At 40.7% G+C, this 19,669-nt stretch overlaps 1 protein-coding gene across 4 annotated transcripts in view; it reads left to right on the top strand.

Annotated features, from left to right (window-relative positions):
* The window catches only part of CPVL (carboxypeptidase vitellogenic like), a 157,362-nt gene that overhangs the window by 34,185 nt on the left and 103,508 nt on the right, over nt 1–19,669 (top strand). For 3 of the 4 annotated variants that reach the window (XM_079152571.1, XM_079152570.1, XM_079152568.1), the window contains exons 1-3: nt 4,035–4,208; nt 10,515–10,701; nt 18,243–18,361. In XM_079152571.1, coding sequence (XP_079008697.1) covers nt 10,539–10,701; nt 18,243–18,361 — 282 coding nt within the window. In that variant the 5' untranslated portion in view covers nt 4,035–4,208; nt 10,515–10,538. Of the gene's footprint in view, nt 1–4,034; nt 4,209–10,514; nt 10,702–18,242; nt 18,362–19,669 lie in introns of those variants that run through there. The other variant, XM_079152569.1, reaches the window with a different exon arrangement.

The following is a 19,669-nucleotide window of genomic DNA, read 5'->3' as shown; positions in this document are numbered from 1 at the left end:
TACATACCTTATCTTCCAATTTACCTTGATTATAGAGCTTTTTTTTTTTGCTAAGTCAATATCTAATGCTTACCTTATTCATATAAATATTGCTCATGGTTGAGCCAAATAGTTCCCTATAATGCAATCCCTTTCTTGTATATTTTAATATACTTCATTAACACCTGTCTCTTTTTGGATCATTCCAATGCCTTTTTAAAATGACATTCTGCTGTTTACTGAATGCAATGTCTTCTCTTAACTCCTTAAGGATATATAGAATTCCCCTGGCCCAAGTTATTCTGTTTGGTGCATTTCTATTACTTCTGAGGTTCCCCTCCGCTCCCCGTGTAGTTCCTTTTGCATTTTCTTCCAAGTTGGCAGCTTTCCTGTGGTTCCTTGCAATCTGTTTATGTAAGTGTGAGAAATTAAATTGCTGGTTGGAGGCTCCATTGTGTTGAAGGGACCTGTCAGCAGTTAGTTGTTGGAGGGGTCCAAGGCATTTCAATCGGAGGACCCCACATCTGAGTTTGTAGGCTCTTTCTCCGGAGGATCCAGCTCTTGTAGGGAGGATTCCTGCATAGGATGAGAATGGAGAGTGTGTGGTCCTGGTTGCCAGTTTCTGAGTGTTCCAGGGGTGGGGTACCATTGGCGAGTAGACATAGTTTTCAGTAGGGTGACTCCTTACTATTTCTCACAGTTCCAAGTCCAGACTGTTTTGGTTCCTATTTCTGAAGAATAACTTTTCTATGGAATAAGTCTCTCCCCTGCTCTGTTAGCAGGAAGGGGAAGCCCTGAGAACCTGTCAGGGTTGAGGGACATCCATCACTGCTCCCTCTGCTTCCGGCCTCAGGCTTCACTTTGCCCTCTGCAGTACCAGTACTTTCCATTTTGAGCCTTTCTGCCATTCTGTAATGTGAGTTGGCTTGTTTTTCATTATGTTCTGCTTGCATTCTCTGCAAACCATTTGTTCACTTTCCCATCTAACAACAACACAAGTTTGATCTGCCTCATTTACTTTTGTCTCCTGTTTTCTTGGGCCATGAACTTTATACCTTTTAAAAATGTCTTTACTCTCATTTTAGGGAGGTTTTCTGTGGGAACAGAAGTAAATGTGTTTAGATCACTGTTTTAGCAGAAGGATTAGGTTCCATTTCAATGTGTTGAGTTTAATAAACTCTCAGGACATCAGGTGAAAGTGTCAAGTTGTTGATTGGATTGATGAATCTGAAACTTTTGAGAAGAGCTGTTCTGAGTGGTATCAGTAGAAGTGCTGGGGGAAATGATGACCACTCCGGAGAGTCTGTGGGGGGGGAGATAAGCTGTGAACAGGGATGGAACCTGGCTCCATAATTAAGGGCAAGGTATATGTGAAGAGGAGACTCTGAAGGAGAAAATTCTAGAGGATCCATGAAAACACAGACTACAGAAGACAAGGCAATGATAGAGTTAATAAAGGGGGCAATGGGCCATGTTAGAAGTCAATTTATAGGCCAAAATTTGTATTTTGAATTGGATATATGGAGATCATATTAATGATCAATCAATAGATGGTAGCAAGAAGATGTTATGGACAGATGTCCGAAGGCAGCAAGTAAACAGTGAATATATATTTGTATATGGAGAGAGAGAGAGAGAAAATTTGCTTTCAGAAACTGCTAACAGAGCAATACTAGAAATTGTTTCAGTGGCTCAATAAACAAGACAAACCAGTCCTGGACTTTTTCTCTTGTCTCCATACTTGGATAGCTGCATGTTAGATTTTAAAATCTTTAGTGAGGGGATTCTATAAGTGTGTGCCCTTTATTAGCCATGTGTAAGCATTTTGGTTGGTTTGACTTTAGAGTTCCTTTCCCTTGCCCAACTATTCTCCTCATTCCCCTTGAGACTTCATATTTTGCATACGGTAGTTGAAGCTGATACTGGTAACCAAACATTTCTTCATTTGTGTATATGTGAAAGACTCTAAGATGCTTTGTATTGCTGAAACCCATTTAATTTACTTAACCCAAAATTTCCAACATTTTTCCTTTATCTTGTTGCACTAGTATTCCAGAAAGAACTCTGTGGAACATCCTGGCTTACAATAATGTCAGGAGTATCTTACTTAAGAAAACAATTTATCTTCCTTTTTTTCATTTCCTTGCTAACCACTCAAAAATTTTCACTTAATGCTTAATAGGAAACTTAAAAGTAGAACTCTTGGGGTTTTGCACTCCTTCCCTCCATCTCAACTTCATCCATAGTCTCCCCCAACTTCCCATTGGTGGTTTTAGCATAATGTATTAGTTTCCTACAGCTGCTGTAACAAAAGACCACAACTTTGGGCAACTTGAATCAATAGAAATTTATTGCCGCACAGTTCTGGAGTTTGGAGAAGTTCATACTCACTGTGTCAGCAGGGCATACCCACTCGAAACCCCCCCCGCGGGGAAAACTCTTCCTTGCCTCTTTTGCCTTTTGGTGTTTGGCAGCAATCCTTGGCATTCCTTGGCTTACCTCTCAGTCTTTGCCTCTTTTGTATGTGACTGCTTTCTTCTGTGCCACTCCATCTTGGATTCCCTCCTTGTTTTATACTGACATGAATTATGTTGAATTGCAGTTCCATCCCACTCCAGTATGACCTCATCCTACCTTAACACAGTTTAACCCACAGTGATGTATATGCAGTCACTCTGGGCCAAAAAAAAAAAAAGCTTGATTTTTTTGCTATGACTTGAATGTCTCTCAAAAAATTCAAAGACTTAATCTCTAAATTCGTGTAAATGGTTTTTTGGAGGTGGGGCGTTTGGAAGATATTAGTGTTAGATGAAGACATGGTTGTGGGACCTCCATGATGTCATTGAGGCCTTCTAAGAAGAGTAAGGGAGACCCCAGCCAGCTCATCTGCTCTGTGTCACCATGGCATGTCCTCTGCCATGTCATGATTCAGCAAGAGAACCCTTCCTAGATTCCAACCAGATGCTGGTGCTCTGAGACTTCTCAGCCTCTGAAGCCACCAATTAAATTTCTGTTCTTTATAAATAAGCAGTCTCAAGTATTTGTTTGACAAAGACAGTTGTCATCTCTAGTTTTCCCTTCAGTCATTATATCTTACCTATTAACAAATACTGCTGAGTCTACCTTTAAAATGCAGCTGACCATTTCACTAGTGCTATTATTAGTCCCTGGAGTAGCCCCACCCTCTTTCTTCTCTCCTGAACCATTTCATTGGACTCCTACCTGGTGCTCTACTTCCATTCTTATTCTCCTAATGTCTACCTGCAGATAGCAACCAGTGTGATCATTTCATAAAGTGCATCAGACAATATCACTCCTTGCTTATAACTTTTCCGTGGTCTCCCATTGTTAACCCTTAGGCAGACAGAGAAAACTACAAATTTGACTCCTGCCCACCTTATCACGAGCACTCCCTCTTCTACTCTCTTGGTCCCACCAGCCAGTGAATAAGCTTGTTGTACCCGGGGGCCTTGGCTTGATCTGCAAGGCTGGTTCTTTCCCATTCCCAGGCTGTCTACTCAAAAATGTATCTCCTGACCATTGTTAGTCCAGATGCTTTTGGGAGGGTGCACAGAGAAGCATCTGGAATATAGATGTCTCTCCAACATGTTTGTGAAGGAATAAAAATCACAGAGTATATGACAGAATTGTTGTTAAGATGCACAAGAAAGACTTTCCTGGTCAAATATTGTTAGTTTGTGAAATACTGAACTTTAAGAAGAACTTACAGAAACATATTAGTTTAATTCTGTAGGGAACATATATGTATTTTCCAAGTTACCTAAATAGGGAGGATGGACCTTGGCCCCAGTAAAACATTTTGAGAAATCCTGGTCTAGGGCTATAGTTTGGTCTTTGGAGGCTGATTAGGACTGACAATTGTAGGGAGGAGAAAGTCATATCTTTTCCTTGCCCGCACAAGGTTCAAGGCTGAGACCCCTATAACATAAACAATAGGAGATTAGTAAGAGGAGAGCATAGCAAGTTTTATTTAACAAAGGTGTTAAGTGACACAGAAGCCTTCAGAAAATGATGAGTCAGAGACCCAGGGAATGCTGGATGGTTGGGCAGAAAGTGAGACTGGAGGACAGAAGGGAAGGATCTGATGGCAATAAACTGGGGAGTGGGGGGAGTCCGCAAGTCCTGTCCAGACCCTTTGGGCTTCTCCAAGTGGCATTCTTCTGGTACCAGTCTGGAATGAAGGTCTTTGTGACCTACTTTCAGTCAAGGTGAGTCAGAAAATTCTTTTACGATCAGCTCTCAGGAGTAAAGGTGGGAGAAGGTCAAAGAGACCTTCCTGCACCAATTCCATCAGCTTAAAGTAGTCAATGTGCCCAGGTGCCATGTTTTAAGTTGTCACCTTCTGATCCCTGAGCCTTAATTCTTTGCTCTACCACTTACTACCTGAACCTGTGAACCTGGACAAGTAATGTACATTCTCTGAGGATCAGTTTCCCCAAAAGCTACAGAATGGAATGATTATAGTACCTATCTGGTAAGGGTTAGAAATTAAGCAGGGAAAGCAATTAGCATAGTTCTTTGTCCATGGAAAGTGTTCAGCAATTGATAGTTATTACCAGGGTTATGACTGTGACTATGCCTTTGATTATGAACATAATTTTTTTTGGGGGGGGCACCAGGGATTGAACTCAGGGACACTTAACCCCTGAGCTTCATCCCCAGCCCTACTGTATATTTTATTTAGAGACAGGGTCTCACTGAGTTGCATAGCACCTCACTTTTGCTGAGGCTGACTTTGAACTCATGATCCTCCTGCCTCAGCCTCCTGAGATGCACTGCTGGGATTATAGGCATGCACCACTGTGCTAGGCATGAGCACGATCTTTAATGCTCAAAACCATCCCTAACATTTTGAAATATCTCTGCTTTCACTTCCCATCTCTCCCCCCACTCACTACTGTTTCCTCTGGGTGGGTGAGATATCAAGGCCAAGCTCCTTACAGTAGTGCCAGGTCACATTATTTTCTTGTCTTCTAGTCCTTCTCATTCTCTGCCTGCCACACCACTCTGGTTTGTCTCCTGTTCCTGCAAGCCCAAGGATACTGCCACAGAGATAGTGACGCTCATTCATTAAAGAGATTAGGTACCATGGTCTCATGCCAGAGGTGTGGCCTGTGAGGAAGAGATAGGCGTGTAAGTGTCAGTACCCTCCACCTTGTATGTTATGGTCATGTCTTCTCTGGGAAGAGTGCTTCAAATATGAATTTTAGAAATTAAAATGATATCTTCAGGAAGATGAATAGTGGATCCCTCAAAATAAAGTCTTCTTTTACCATTTGTTTGCATAGAAATTCTTTTCACAAATAGCCAGAGTTGGGATTTAGGTTGCATTTAATTCAGGGTTACACAATAGCCCTTTATTGCCAAATTCAAATGATTTGGATGCACTTGAATAATCTTGAGAGAGGGAACTGCATCTTTTTTTAAATAGAAGAACCATTTTGTGTGCCTTTTATTACAGAAGGAATGAAAGTGTCTATTACTAGTTGGTTTATTTTTAAAAATATTTTTATCATGTTGGGATCTAAAGCAGTTAAAATGTAAGGGAAATCAAATAACTCTTTTAATTGCAGCTATAATGTTTATTGCATGAAACATTCATTACTCTCTTGATTGGAGTAGTCTGCAGTCTAAATTGGAGAAGAGAAAGGGACAGAACAGAAGCTGGTTAAAATGTTTGCCCTTGGTTTCTTTGTCCTTGTCCTAGAGTTTTTTCTTCTTTTTTTCACCGAGAGAACACATACATTTCTCAGGTTTCTTTGCTGAGGACTTCATAGCTGGTATTTTACCTTTGCTTCCGTGCATGGAGGTTAACTGGGTGGGTTTTCCCTGTGTCGCTTCTGGCCATCCCAGTGGGGATCAGAGTGTGAGCTAAAGGAAAGTAGAATGCAGCTCATTTTACAAATAATGCACATGAGGCCAATATGTGCAGGCAGGTGTTAAACAGCTGGATCTCTGGGGGGAAAAGCCCTGACACATGGTGTTTGCTGATTTCTGTGATGTAAATACTGCCATCATGGCTGAGTTAATCTACCAACATGGCTGCTTGTATGCAGTGTTGAACAAGGATGTGCAGAAGCAAACTGTAATATAAGCAGGACTGTTAGTAACTGATGCCAATCAGAAACAAAACACACGACTCCAGACCATAGGTAATGCTGAAATGTACTGAGATTACCAGGAAGTGATGAGTTTTTCAAGTACTTTTTTTTTTTTTTTTTTTTAAACCCGTGTTTAAAAATACAACACATTCCAGGGTAAGTCTTTATGTTTTAATATTCAACAGTGGTTGTGTTGAATAACTGGTTTGCAAAGTTCCTGAAACTTTAGCAGTTCCCTCTTCTGGGGATGGCTCTAGCATACCAATGTGACTCAGACAAGTTGCTTGCTATCTTGCCAGGGTGTACTGATGAGTTATAATATCATGAACCTGGATTATACAGAGTTGTTTCTAAAAAAATTGAACCTACTTGTGTTTCTGTTGTTTATTTATCTCATTGTCAAAATCTGTGAAAGGGGTTATTATAGGCTGCTATTCTCCATTAAGACAATAAGACTCAGAATATTTGAATAACCAAAGGTGGAACAATGGGAAGCAGATTAGATCTGGAACCCAAAATGGATCGTGGCTTTGAGTGTTGGCCCTACCACTCACCAGTGATGTAAACTTGATTAAGTCAGTCAATTACTCCTCTGGCTTCATTTTTATAGTCTGTCATTTGAAGGGACAGGACCACATGAACAGTGTCTCATGGAGGTCTGAAATAGTGTAGTTCATTACTTAGACCCATCAATTCAACAAATATTTGTTTAGTGCCACTTATATTTGTTATGAACTCTAGGCAGAATTAAATACAAATATACTACTAATTATTGATGTAGCAGCATCTCACCTTTATGAGGAGCCTTCTAATTTAAACAGAGAAGAAACATGATCTTGAGTCTTTGAGGTTCTGTGGGTTTAGGAGATCAGGACCCATCTTAACAGAATGTTGGAGAAAGAGCAACCTGTTCTAGAAGAACAAACAGAACCTTATTCCTAGGAAACCCAAGAGGTCATAACCAGGTAGTAAAAGGAATAAGGAACAAGCACATTTTTGCCATGTCTATCAGTTGCTTCAATTTAAGATAAAGCAAAAAAATCAGAAAAGCAACTTTTTTTCTGGTTATAAGATAATTATAAAAAAACTTATTTAATACTTGAAAGTATTAAATAAGGAGAAAATACCACAAATCCAACCTAGCATTATGCTTTTCTTTACCTAATACTTTATCATATTTTCTAAAACATTCTAGTAATTTTAATTACTATATATAATTCCATCCTTGGGTGTACAGTAACTTGCTTGTCTCATGTCTATTGCTGAAAATTCAAATTGTTGATGGTTTTCATTTTTCTAAAGAACTCTTGGATTAATAGTTTTGTTAAATATTTTAAATTGCATATTGGACACAGGGTTTCCGACTAACATTTCAAATTTAGTAAGACAATTTTGGCAAGTCACATACTTTCAAATTATTTGATTCTACCAGGATTGCTGGAATTCACCTAGATGTTATTCTACTTCTGAACTTTTGTTAAGAGGACCATTTGGCTTGAATCCTTCAAGATGATGTACTTGAACTGGAAGTAGTCACAGTGTTTTCCTATTATTTCAAGAAGATATGATGATGTGTGTGGTTTTTTAAAAATATTTTTTGTTGTCAATGGATATTTTTTAAATTTAATTTTATTTATTTACATGTGGTGCTGAGGATTGAACCCAGGGCCTCACACATGCTAGCGTTCTGCCATTGAGCCACGCCCCCAGCCTGATGTGTATGGTTAATACATTTTTTTCTTTCACTTTTGTGGGAGCTGGCCTTCTGTGTACAGAATTAGTTTAGAAATCACTCAAGAAATGTTTAATGAAAAAGATTCAGGCTAATTAGGGTAAGCAAAAACAGGGAAGGGTATTTTTAAAAAAACCCTCTCTACTATTCATAATAGCATTTATTTTCATTAGGAGAGATAACAGGTAAGCACAGTTGAGGGATTGTGTCTGTTACACGAGAATCATGAAATGAAATATGTTGTTGCTTTAATTCACCTACATGGGAAATTAAACTCAAATAGCTCTTTGATTAAATGTTAATGAGATTACTAAATTGACCTAACTCTTACTTTTATGTCTTTGATATATGTCAATTAAAATGAGACTGGTTTTACCTTTATCATATTTTAGCATCTTTAAGTCAACCTCTGCTTACAGGGGAAGCTCTGTGACTACTGTCGTTATTTAATTATTAATAACTTCCATTACAGGGGACTGCAGGTTTACAGCTCGAAGACTGAGAATAGAGAGCAGGAACGGTTTCTTATTTCTGCCCCCAGGAAAAATACCTGGAAGAGCTTCTTCCATTATTTTTAACACCGTACTCCCCCCAACCCATCTGAATAGGATTGTTGATTTCAGGCATTTAGTAGCTCTGCTATTAAAACATCAGCGTAACAAGTTTCCATAATTTAAAAAAAAAGGTCTTAACAGTACCATAGTGGCCATTACCCTTGAGCTCCTTGCAAACTTAATTTCAATTTCTAAATTCATTTTGTTCCTTATTATAGTCAAAAATAGGCAAAAACATTTTTTCACTCCACACCATATTGGATTGGGCTTATTTACATTAAGTGTGGGGAATTCTATTAAGTTAACCCTGAGAGACATGACAAGGGTCATATATTCAATCAAGTTATGATTATAAACTTTTGTCTTGATGGGAAAATGTGACTGAAAAGCATTTTAAATTTGCAACAACCAGTATTTTCATATTATGCCAAATTGGGTTGTGTTAAGCATGTGGTTAATAGATTTTTTACACATTTTTTATTTTTGAGGCATTCTAAATGGCTTGGCATTTTAAAGCACTGAACAATCAAAAGCAGACATTGTATTTGCATAATTGTATATTTCATTTCCCATCCAGAAAGTTGAGTGAATGGAGTATTTATTCATTTAAAGTACTTTACTTAGAATTTAGAGCTGAGGATTTGGATCATACTTAAATAGCAGCAGGGTAATGTGATGGTGCTGGTGTAGCTATCATAATACACCCAGCAGGGTTTGGAATTAGGGTAGGACAAGAGGAGCATCTGCCTCTTATGGAAGGATGAAGAGTATCAGAAAAATGTAGTAATTAAGATAAATAGTATTTTACTGCAATATTTGAAAATAATCCATATAATGCCCCAAAAATCCATAAGTCAAAATTCTAGATAAAGATGGGTTCTGACCCTGCTTCTATACCTCACTTCCCTCTCCCTCATCCTGGTCCTGACTTAGGTCAAGTCCTGGTTTCTATACTCTTATGTCCTTGTGTGACATACTCAGTTGAGTCAAGTTTTCCATATCTAAAATTGGCAATAATAATTCTGGATTTCTGCTGGGTGTGGTGGCACACGCCTGTAATCCCAGCAGCTCCGGAGGCTGAGCCAGGAGGATCCCAAGTTCAAGGCCAGCCTCAGCAACTCAGGGAGGCCCTAAGCAAATCAGTGAGACACTATTTCAAAAAAAAAAAAAAAAAAAAAAAAAAGAAAGAGGGGCTTGAGATATTGCTTTATTGCTTAGTGGTTAAGAGTTCTTGAGTTCAAGCTCTCTAGTACCAAATAAATAAATAACAATTCTGGATTTCCTGGTGGAGTTATTAGGAGATTCAATCAGCTAAAAATAAATGGGAAAGCCCACTTTAAATACAATTTATATGTTTATGTATAAGTTTAAGCAGGTACATTATGATGGTTAGCCCAGATGACTACTCTAAGTAAATATCAGATTTGAAGATCCTTGGAAAGCTTTGTGACTAATACATCTGGGGGGCCTAATTTCTTGAGTTTGCATATCAAGTAGCAATAGGGGAAGAGACATGAATGTAATATAGGGCCCTCCTCTCTTGTTTCTTTTTGGTTCTTGGGTATAGAACTTAAGGATTTATTGAGATGAAGGAGACAACCAGGAATCCATTGCTTAGTTTAGCTTCCCTGCAAAGCGACCCTAGACAGCTGAGGTCTGGGCTTTGCTTGGCTGTCCCACACACTGGTGAACCTCGCTCTTTTTCCCACATCTCTGAATTCCCCTCACCTTTTGTTCACTTCAATTTTGATAAGGTGTCACCTGTGCCCAAAATGTGCTCTCAATCCTTTGCCCTCCTCTGGTGGCATAATGTTCTCTACCCCTTATTTGGTGACAGTCATAATTTTAGCCAATTTCCCCTTGATTTTATTTTTTTAAATGCAAATTGCCCTCCAGGGACATTGTAAATCCCTTGGAGAACTCCCCTCTAGATGGCCAGGGCAGGTGAGCAGGAATTGGGCCTGTCTGATATATACATGGTGATGTTCAGGTTGCTCAGCCTGTGGTCTTTTTACAGGATGGCATTTTTTTAAGTGAATAAATGAATTTTCTTGCATGTTAAAAGGCTGAGTATATATTTACTCTCTTGGTTCATTTGTGGAATGTTACTGTTTTCATTCATCCTAGACCCCAGAAGGACCGGGCTGTGCTATGTGGAAGGTGATTGTTTTGTTGGCCCTGCTGACATTCAGCCCCTGTGATGGGCTGTTTCGCTCCTTGTACCAACGTGCCCGAGTTTCCCAGCCTCCTAGTGGAGATACAGGACAGCCATTATTTCTTACCCCTTATATCGAAGCTGGAAAGATCATGGAAGGTGAGTTTACTTTCAACAGTTTGGGAGTTTTTTGTTTGTCATTTGTTTTTGTTGTTTTTTTATTTCTCTTTTTTCTTTTTAAGCAATTATCCCACAGAATGCAAAACACATTCCAGAATCTTTGTTTTATGTCAAATATTAGTGATTTCATGCTGTATATTATCTGAATTTAGAGCTAAAATGAGAGTTAGAGCTGGATTATTTATGTGGTTGAGTGGCAGCATTTGCATTCCTAAAACTAGAGAGTGTCTGACCCCCATTGGGTCCTTGGCAAGGCTGCTGTTAATGTTAAAACTTAGTACCTGTCAGTCAAGCATTCTGCATGAACTCATGCACACCTCTCAGCAACCCAAGGAGGTGTACCCACTTTGTACACATGAAAACCAAAGCAGAAGGAGCTCAAATGACTTGCCAGAGTTCACACAGACACCAGGTAACCTAGGTATCACCTCCATTCCCTCCTCTTCACTGTGCCCCATCACTTGGCAAGAGTCCCACCCAGCATAGACCTTAGTTTCCTCATTAATGAGATGGAGATTTAATACCTTTCCCAACTTGCAGGGAGGTTAGGAGAATTCAATAAGAAAAAGCTCAAGACAACTCTTTATCTTATAAATTGCCCTCTAAACGCTAATGTTTGTGAAAGGCTTTATTTTATAGATTGTGGCTTTTTCTATTTTTATTGTTAATAAAAAGAAAGATGTCATTTGATGTTATCAGAGACTAAAATTTATTACCCACATCTGCTCTTAATTCTTCTTTGTATTTAGGTAAATCAAGGTGCAGATGTATGATTTAATCTCAGTAGATTCCTGAACCATGAAATAGCATATGGGCAGCTATTTTGAGGAGATCTTTGCAAAAAGAAGCAGAGAAATGGTCAGTGGGAACAAGGCAGGGATAATGAAGAGGGAAGGGATAATGTGTACAAATGAGGAGGGCAGGAGTCGAGTGGGACCAGAGAGCCCTTGTTAGAGACTGTGGTTAAGTAGGGGAGGGATTTTTGTCCCTAGTCTCAGGGGCTGAGGCTGAATCTGTGCTTGGGCTGGTGGATGGAATGGGAAAGTATAGTGCTGGAAAGTTTAGGGAAACTGTTCTTTTAAAGATTGAAAATAAATCTGAGTACTCTCTAAAGGAAGTTTTAAAAGGAACAATATATATATATATTTTTCATTTGCAATGTTCTCAGCCAATAAAATGACATCGTTTTTGTTTTGAAATGAAGGCATTCTCATATTTTAAGGGTTTACATTCTGCTTATGTGTCCTTTCCTGAAATACACATTGGCGCCAGTTCTCACCATCTCTTTCTGAAGGAAAGGTGAAAAAACTTAGACAATGCATTCAGCATTTCTAAAAAGGACTCGTTTTCACTTGATGTAGAAAAGCCAGGAGAAGATTGTTGCCCAGGGCTATTCCTTAGGAAGTGCAGGAGGAGGCGCTGCATCATTCACCAAGACCCCAAATTGGATCACACACCTGCGGTTCGGCTCCCTGGTTACTGGACTCTGATGACTTAGGTTATGTTCCTTAATGATAAATCAAAGCAAACCACTTAAGTTAGAGCTGAAGAGGAGTTGGGGGCTGGGGTGGTGGCTCAGTGGTAGAGTGCTTGCCTAGCACGTGTATGAGTCACTGGGTTTGAACCTCAGAGGCACATAAATAAATAAATGTAATAAAGGTATTGAGTCCATCTACAACTAAATATATATCAAGGAGTTGGATAACTATGATAGTCAATTTGGTAGGATTTCTACCAATCCTCATATGGGGAAGTTGAGACTCAAATATCTGACATGATTTGCCAAGGGAAATATAGGTGATTGAGATGGGATAGCAGAGACCGTACAGGGCCTAAATCTTCTGACTTCTGTTCTGTGTTTTGCCTGGTATAGTTTATTTCCATTTGTTTAAAAGCTTGGGGTTTTCTGAGTGACCAAATATGCACAAATGAAACAATTAAGGCACTATGTACTGAAGCCTCACATCTGAATTCGTTGTGCTGGAAAACTGGAGAAGTAAGCTATTGCTTGACATAATCCAGGGAGAAAATGATAATGGTAGTCAAATGGTAGTAAAAATAATAGATAATTAAGGTTTAGTCATTATAGCCCTAGTACTGAGCATAGTACTTATATGTCATAGGCACTCAATACATATTTGCAAATTGCAAGTTGAGTCCCAGTCACACACCAGGCATTGTTTTCCACATCCATTAACTCATTTAGTCCTTGAAGCAACCTTAATGAAGAATGCAAGCCGGGCACAGTGGTGCATGCCTGCAATCTCAGCAGCTCAGGAGGCTGAGGCAGGAGGATTGCAAGTTCAAAGCCAGCCTCAGCAAAAGCAAGGCACTAAGCAACTCAGTGAAACCCTGTCTCTAAATAAAATACAAAATAGGGCTGGGATGTGGCTCAGTGGTGGAGCACCCCTGAGTTCAAGCCCCAGTACCCCCCCCCAAAAAAGAATGCATAATTATTGTTACTGTTTTGTAGGTGAGAAAAATGAGACTCAGAGAAATGAAATATCCTGTCCAGAGCTATAGAACTCGTTAGTGGAAGAGCTAGACTTAGAGCCTGTCAACCCCAGAGTCCCTTGTTATGAACCCCTGTGCTACGTGATCAGCTCCAGGCTTGAGACTGTGTGCAAAAATTTGGGTAAATAGTGAAAGGTCTGAGCTCTCTGAATGAGGGAGACGGCTTAAACAAAGGCATTCAGTGAAAGCGACCTTGGTCTGCCCGTCTGTGACATATATCTAGTAGAACCAAGTGAAAACAGTATCAGGTTGTCCACATCCCTCCTGTTCCTGTTTTTCTGGCCTATGTGCCCTCCGTACTTATGGGCAAGGAGCAGGAGTGGATAAAAAATCCAGGTGGTCAGTTTGATTGTCCTGGACCAGTCCTGGCAGATCTTCACTCTGCCAAGTGACAACATTTAAGATATGGAATCTGTATGGAATGTCACTTTCTAAAGTTATGTTGTGCAGTCAAAATCTTTGAATGGAATTTTAAGTGGCTGATCCAAAAGCTGGTACATCTGGGTATTCAGAGGCGGCCCTGACAACATAATTAAGGGTAATTTTATTCATCCGCTTTACTGAAAGTTCAGGAAGCTCTGGACAGATGGTCAGCTCTCTCCCCTAAATCCCTTTTGTTTATCGAGTTTGTCAGAACCCTAGGAACGTGAGTCTTGATATCATAACAGAGCGTTTTTTGAGATAAACAGTAGCTCACAAGAAGACGAGGGAAATTTTTATTTTTTAAATCCCCAATTAGCTGGCTTAGTTTTATGTAATTGTAATTGCATGTTTACTTTCTCTGCAGCTAGAATAAATCCTTATTCTCTGAAACAAGATGAATGCAGAAGCATTGTTGATAAACAGTGTGTCTCACAAACTCTAAAGGCTATTTTGCTCTCTGGTCCTCTTATTACTTATGGGCTGGTCACATCTCGTCTATGTGGTGATGAGTGTGGGCCAACAGGACACGCTTCCCGATTAGCTGGATCCAGCTCTCCTTGGCCACACTCCGATCTTCCTTAAGTGTTAATATCACAAACACAGTGACAGCGGTAAATACCAAAGAGGAAGTGAAATCACTTCAAAGAAAACCTCTTCCTTTTTGAAAAACTGTTTTTAAACATTTGTATGGTGAGTCACGGTGCCAGAAAGATAAAAAACTCCTCTATCTTGGGGGTTTGTTTTCCATATTCCATGAATAGACTCTGGAAGGATGAACAGGACCTTTTAAAATATAAAAATTCCTGTTTGTTGAAAGAACTTTTAATTGTTTTACTGCGATTTGGTGAACAGGAATTTAAGATGTCAAATGGGACCAAACACTTCTTTTTGGACTAGAGGAAAGGTCTTCTAAGTGTCTTAGGATACCAGTGAGGTGGACCTTCCTTACGATTTTTTTTCTTTTTTTCAAACCAGAAATTGAACCCAGGAGCACTTAACCACTGAGCTATACCCCTAGCCTTTTGAAAATTTTTATTTAGCAACAGGGTCTCACTGAATTGCTTAGGGACTCTCTAAGTTGCTGAGGCTGGCTTTGAACTTACAATCCTCCTGTCTCAGCCTCCAGAGCTGCTGGGATTACAGGGTGGAAGTTAACTAACCCTAGTGTGGTGTCACATGACTGGTATAGTTCTTGCATTTTTTTTTTGGTCATTATCTACTCATTAATGTGCATTCATTAAGAATTATTTATTTAAGGGCTGGGGAGATAGCTCAGTTGGTAAAGTGCTTGCCTTGCAAGCACAGGGCCCTGGGTTCGATCCCTAGCACCGCAAAATAAAAAAAAAATAAAAAAAATTAAAAAAGAATTATTTATTTAGTGTCTTAAATGTGTGAAGCAGGATGCTAAGTCCCAGGGGATCTGAAGAGAAGTAGGATGAATTTCCTGCTTTCTGGCAGCTCAGGATGGAGGAGGGAAGGGATGAAATGGACCTAAGGACAAAGTAGCAGAGAGCAAGTTTGGCGTTCCCAGGGGAGGGAGGAGTGAGTCTCTGAACCTTCCCAGAGCAGGCCAGCGGACCCTGTGCTGTGCTGGCCTCAAGACAGATTGATTCAATCATCTCTCACCCATATTCCATTCCCTCCAGCTCCTTTCCATTATATATTTTCTCTTTTTCTCATTATACTTTGACCTTTCTCATTTTTCTCTGTCTTCTTTCTCCAATCCCCTCTTGCCTGTTTGCCTCTCTCCGGTCTGCATCTCACCCATTTCCAAATGCTCAATTTTTATTTCTTTGTTCTCTTGCTCACTCTCTTTTTGGTGTTGGGGAGAGGTGTCTCTGTTTGATTTTGAGATTAATAGTTTGGCTAAAAACATTTCAAAAGCATTTTAAAGGCTACCCAATCCTGGAGGGTAAGCTTTCTGTGGATTAATTGAGAGTTGAAGCAGCGGAGAAGAGGAAATGACAGCTGGGGGAAGAATACAGGGGTTGAGGGAGCGCCAGCAAATGCCAGTTTCCAGAAATCTCTCTTTTCTTTCTCCTAAAGTCCTTCTCCAGCCCCCACTTTTTTTTTTTTCTTTTCCTTTTTCTGGTCATTGTTTTCCATTGCTATAACTGAATACCACAGACTAAGAAATTAATAAAGAATAAAGGTTTATTCAGCCTAGGGTTCTGAAGGCTGAGAAGTTTAAGGTGCGGAGCTGTCTCTGAGGAGGTCATTTTTGTTAGTGAAGATTTTTCTGGAATGGTTCACAGGATCATACGACGAGATAGTCCTAGCTCAGGTCTCCCATTTCTGTTCTTCTAAAGCCAAGGTCCCATTGTATTGGGGCCTCACTTTTACTGCCTCATTTAACCTTAATTACCTACCAAGTCCCTACCTTCAAATACCTAGTCGAATAAAATTTCCACCCTGTTGATAGGTCACCATGGAGGTGAAATTTCCCCATGAGTTTTGGTGGGGGACATTCAGACCACAGCAGGAGAGGTAGGTCTCACTGGGAAGAGAGTGGGAGGAGCCACAGAGTTTGAGAGAACTGGGCTAATCCAGAAAAAGGCAGGTCTTCCTGACTTCTAGATGCCATTTTGGGGTGGCCATGGACTAGGGACGGCCAGCCTCCTGCTGAACAGACCTTTGTTTTGTGTCCAGCTCCCTGATGGGCAAGTCTGTAAGCACGTTTTTTTCGTCAGATGCTCACAGAAAGCTTGTGGTCCTGGAATGCTCATTAACATTTTGCACCAAAGGACAGAGGCTCAGAGATGAAGCAGCTTGCTGAGGGGCCTTGCGAGGATCACAAACCCAGGCGTGTCCAACTTGGACATCCATACTTTTCTACTCTGCCAGCTCAGCAGGACCCTCAGGCATGGTGGGGTGCCTTGTCCCCACCACGACCTCTGCTCCCAGGCTCGCCTGTTCCTCATCAGCAGATGTATTTCACAAGTGATGACCGTACCCTGCATTGCCAGCTCCTGCCCACAGGTTCTGCATGTGGGGACTCATATTCCTGTACCATATGGAGGCCCATCTCTCATAAAGGAGAAGCTGAAGCACAGGGAGGTTAAATGCCTACTCAAGGGGTCACAAAGCTGGTCCACAGGAGTGCTAGGATCAGCAAAGTGCTAGGGAAAAGGAACTGTGTGCTGAAGATGGGTTTCCTCTTGCGGAGGCAAGCTCGTTTTCACAGAGGAGCTTGCGGCCTCAGAGCCGCGTTGTGCTAGTCAAAGCTTAGCAGCCGCTCTCAGGGTCAGGGCCCTGATTTGTAGCAACTGTTCCATTGGGTGTAAATATTCTCACCAGGGCAGTGATGTGGCTGAATGGTGGGGAGTCAGAGGCCCTAATACAGTCTGTGGGGTGGCAAGTGTGAAGGATCCAGCTTCCTTACTTCCTAACCAGCCTCCAATTTAGTCTGTGTCAGATGTAAACAGCCTTTCTTGAGGCACTGGCTTTTATTGGACATATTCTTCGTCTTGTCTCAGACTTAAATAGCCTTTCTGGAGTGGTTAATCTTTATTGCACATGACCGCTAAAGGACTCTCATCTTCCGTTCATCATCCCCTCCTGCTTCCTTCTTCCACACCCTGATATTCACTTTCAGTTCCTAATCACTAATCACTACTTCCCTCCGTTATACCTTCTGGCTAACTAATTAATCAGCCCTGTAGTAGGGTGGGGGAAGAAACAAAACCCTGCAGCTAAGTCTAAATTCCACATCTCCTTCACTGACTGTGTGACTATAGGCAAGTTACTTAACCTCTCTGCACTTCAGTTTTCTCATCTGTAAAGTGGAGACAATAATAACTCCCACATAATGTAAGGCCATTGGCTCAACTGCCTTGTAAGAGTTAGCTCCTCCAAGTATTATTTACTCCTGAATGTCTTCAGGTGTCTGAGCTTCATGCCCTCTTTCCCATTTCCTGTCCTTGTCTATTTGCTTGTTACTGAAGCCCAGAACTCTGCCTTCTACAACTGCCCTGTCATCCTACTTGGCTCCCCTTGAGTAGCCATAGGACACCTCCAGGCTCCCTGCCTACCACTTCCCTCCAGCCCCACCCTCCCCTGGTCCCTTGGTCCTCTATCTGCTTCCCTGAATGGACATGGCTGACCTTTGCCTTCATAACAAGAGAGTGGAGAACATAGGGCTCCCAGGACCCAGGACCGAGAGCTTTGTGACTTTGTTGTTTTTCTTGCATCTGACTCTTTGGGATCAGGTGACTTTATCCTGCCCCTCTCCACGGGACCCAGTGTGAACACCTTGATTTACTCCAGATGTGATAATAGCTGATTCTCTCCTCCTCCTCCTCCTTCTTCCCTTTTACGACTCATAAAATATTTTTTGGATTCCATCCCAATAAAAAGGTTCAAAATTTTCACTTGTCCCTGGCTAAATTGTGTATGCAGGATATGTGGGATGAGTGGAGGAGGCTGACCCTGGCTGAGGTGTACCTGGCATGCCCAATCCCTTGGAGCGCCTCTGTTCACTTCATCCCACATCTTGCCCTGGAGTTGAAACCATGCCAAGACTGCAATGGTACATGTAGTATATTTTTCTCTAATCCTTGGAAAATTTTCTTTTTCCCCTCTAGGAAGAAAATTGAGTTTGGTGAGAGCTTTTCTAGGACTGAACATAATTAGTTACTCTGGCTACTTCACTGTGAATAAAACCTACAACAGCAACATCTTCTTCTGGTTCTTCCCAGCTCAGGTAGGCCTGTGACAGTACCCAGCAGAAGGAAAGCTGATGCTCAGGAGCTGGTTATGCTAACTGGGCACTGTGGGCAACTCAGGAGGCTGAAAAAGGAGGTTTGCAGGTTAAAGGCCAATCTCAGCAATTTTGGGAGGGCCTGTCTCAAAATAAAAAACAAAAAATAAGAAGGACTGGGGATGTAGCCCTGAGTTCAGTCCCCAGTATCATTAGGAAACCAAACAAACAAAGATGTCTGTGCAGCTCATTGGACAGTGGAAATGTTAGCCTGCAGATCTATGGGGTTTATTTTTAAAAATCTTTTACACTTTTTTTTTTTTTTCTAAAAATAAATGGAAGCAACTCTGCATGGCATTCCTGTTTATGGGCAGGAAACAAATGCTTGTGGAGGAGGGGGAAGTTCCACTTCTGAATTTCTTGGTGCCTTATTTAGAACATTAATATTACCACCTTCTTCTGCCACAGTCTTCTTCACATCTTTTTGTTTTTAAATTTTTTAATAAAAATGTTTGGGTAGAGATGGGCATTAGAGATCCCAAGGAAGGTAAGGAGTGGGAAATGACCAAAATTAACAGAAAAATGCATGTCTAAGCATATGTAAATTTAGCCTACCCTGACTGCCTGTCTCTGGGCTGGTTGGGTTACTCACCTGCTCAAGCCCCTATAGACACAGGTGGAAATATCTATGTCCTTCACCAATACCATCTAACTCAATTACAGTTCACAATATTAATCTGCATGAACAAGGCGTTTTAGCTTGGGGGTGCCATTGGCAGTGTTGTTACAGGTACTGAAACACATAAACCAATTTTAGACCAACACAGAGTAAATTTCTACTTTTACTTTCCAAAGTGGATTTGCTTTAGAAGCTAGAGAAATAAAAGAGAAAGTTAGCTCTGTGGAGGGTGGTGTTCATATTAGCATATGATTTGCATAGAGCAATGTTTCATATATTTGTTATTATATATATAATAACAGTATAAGTTGCTTGATCCAGGGTCATTTGATGTTATATCATTTTCATTGGTACTGTCGGGTTATATTTTCATTACTTCATTTCTGATTCCCAACTATGAGACCTATGATGTAATCCACCCAAACTAGTATATTGTGGGGTGGGGTGGAAATAGATAATGTGAAAAATGGAGAATTCTAGATACTTTTCATCTGGGCTCATAGTAGTCATCAAATTGCAACCTTGTCTGGAAGACTTTACTGGATCCTAGATAGAATTTCTTATTTCTTCCTTGGTGTTACTGTGGAGTGAGGCAAGGAAGGTGGCTAGAGCATAAAACTTGAGGATACCCT

This window comes from Sciurus vulgaris, assembly GCF_902686455.1.
Source record: "Sciurus vulgaris genome assembly, chromosome: 8".
NCBI classification, from domain to species: Eukaryota; Metazoa; Chordata; class Mammalia; order Rodentia; family Sciuridae; genus Sciurus; species Sciurus vulgaris.
Note: the sequence above shows the minus strand (reverse complement) of the source record. Positions and strands in the feature narration are given on the sequence as shown.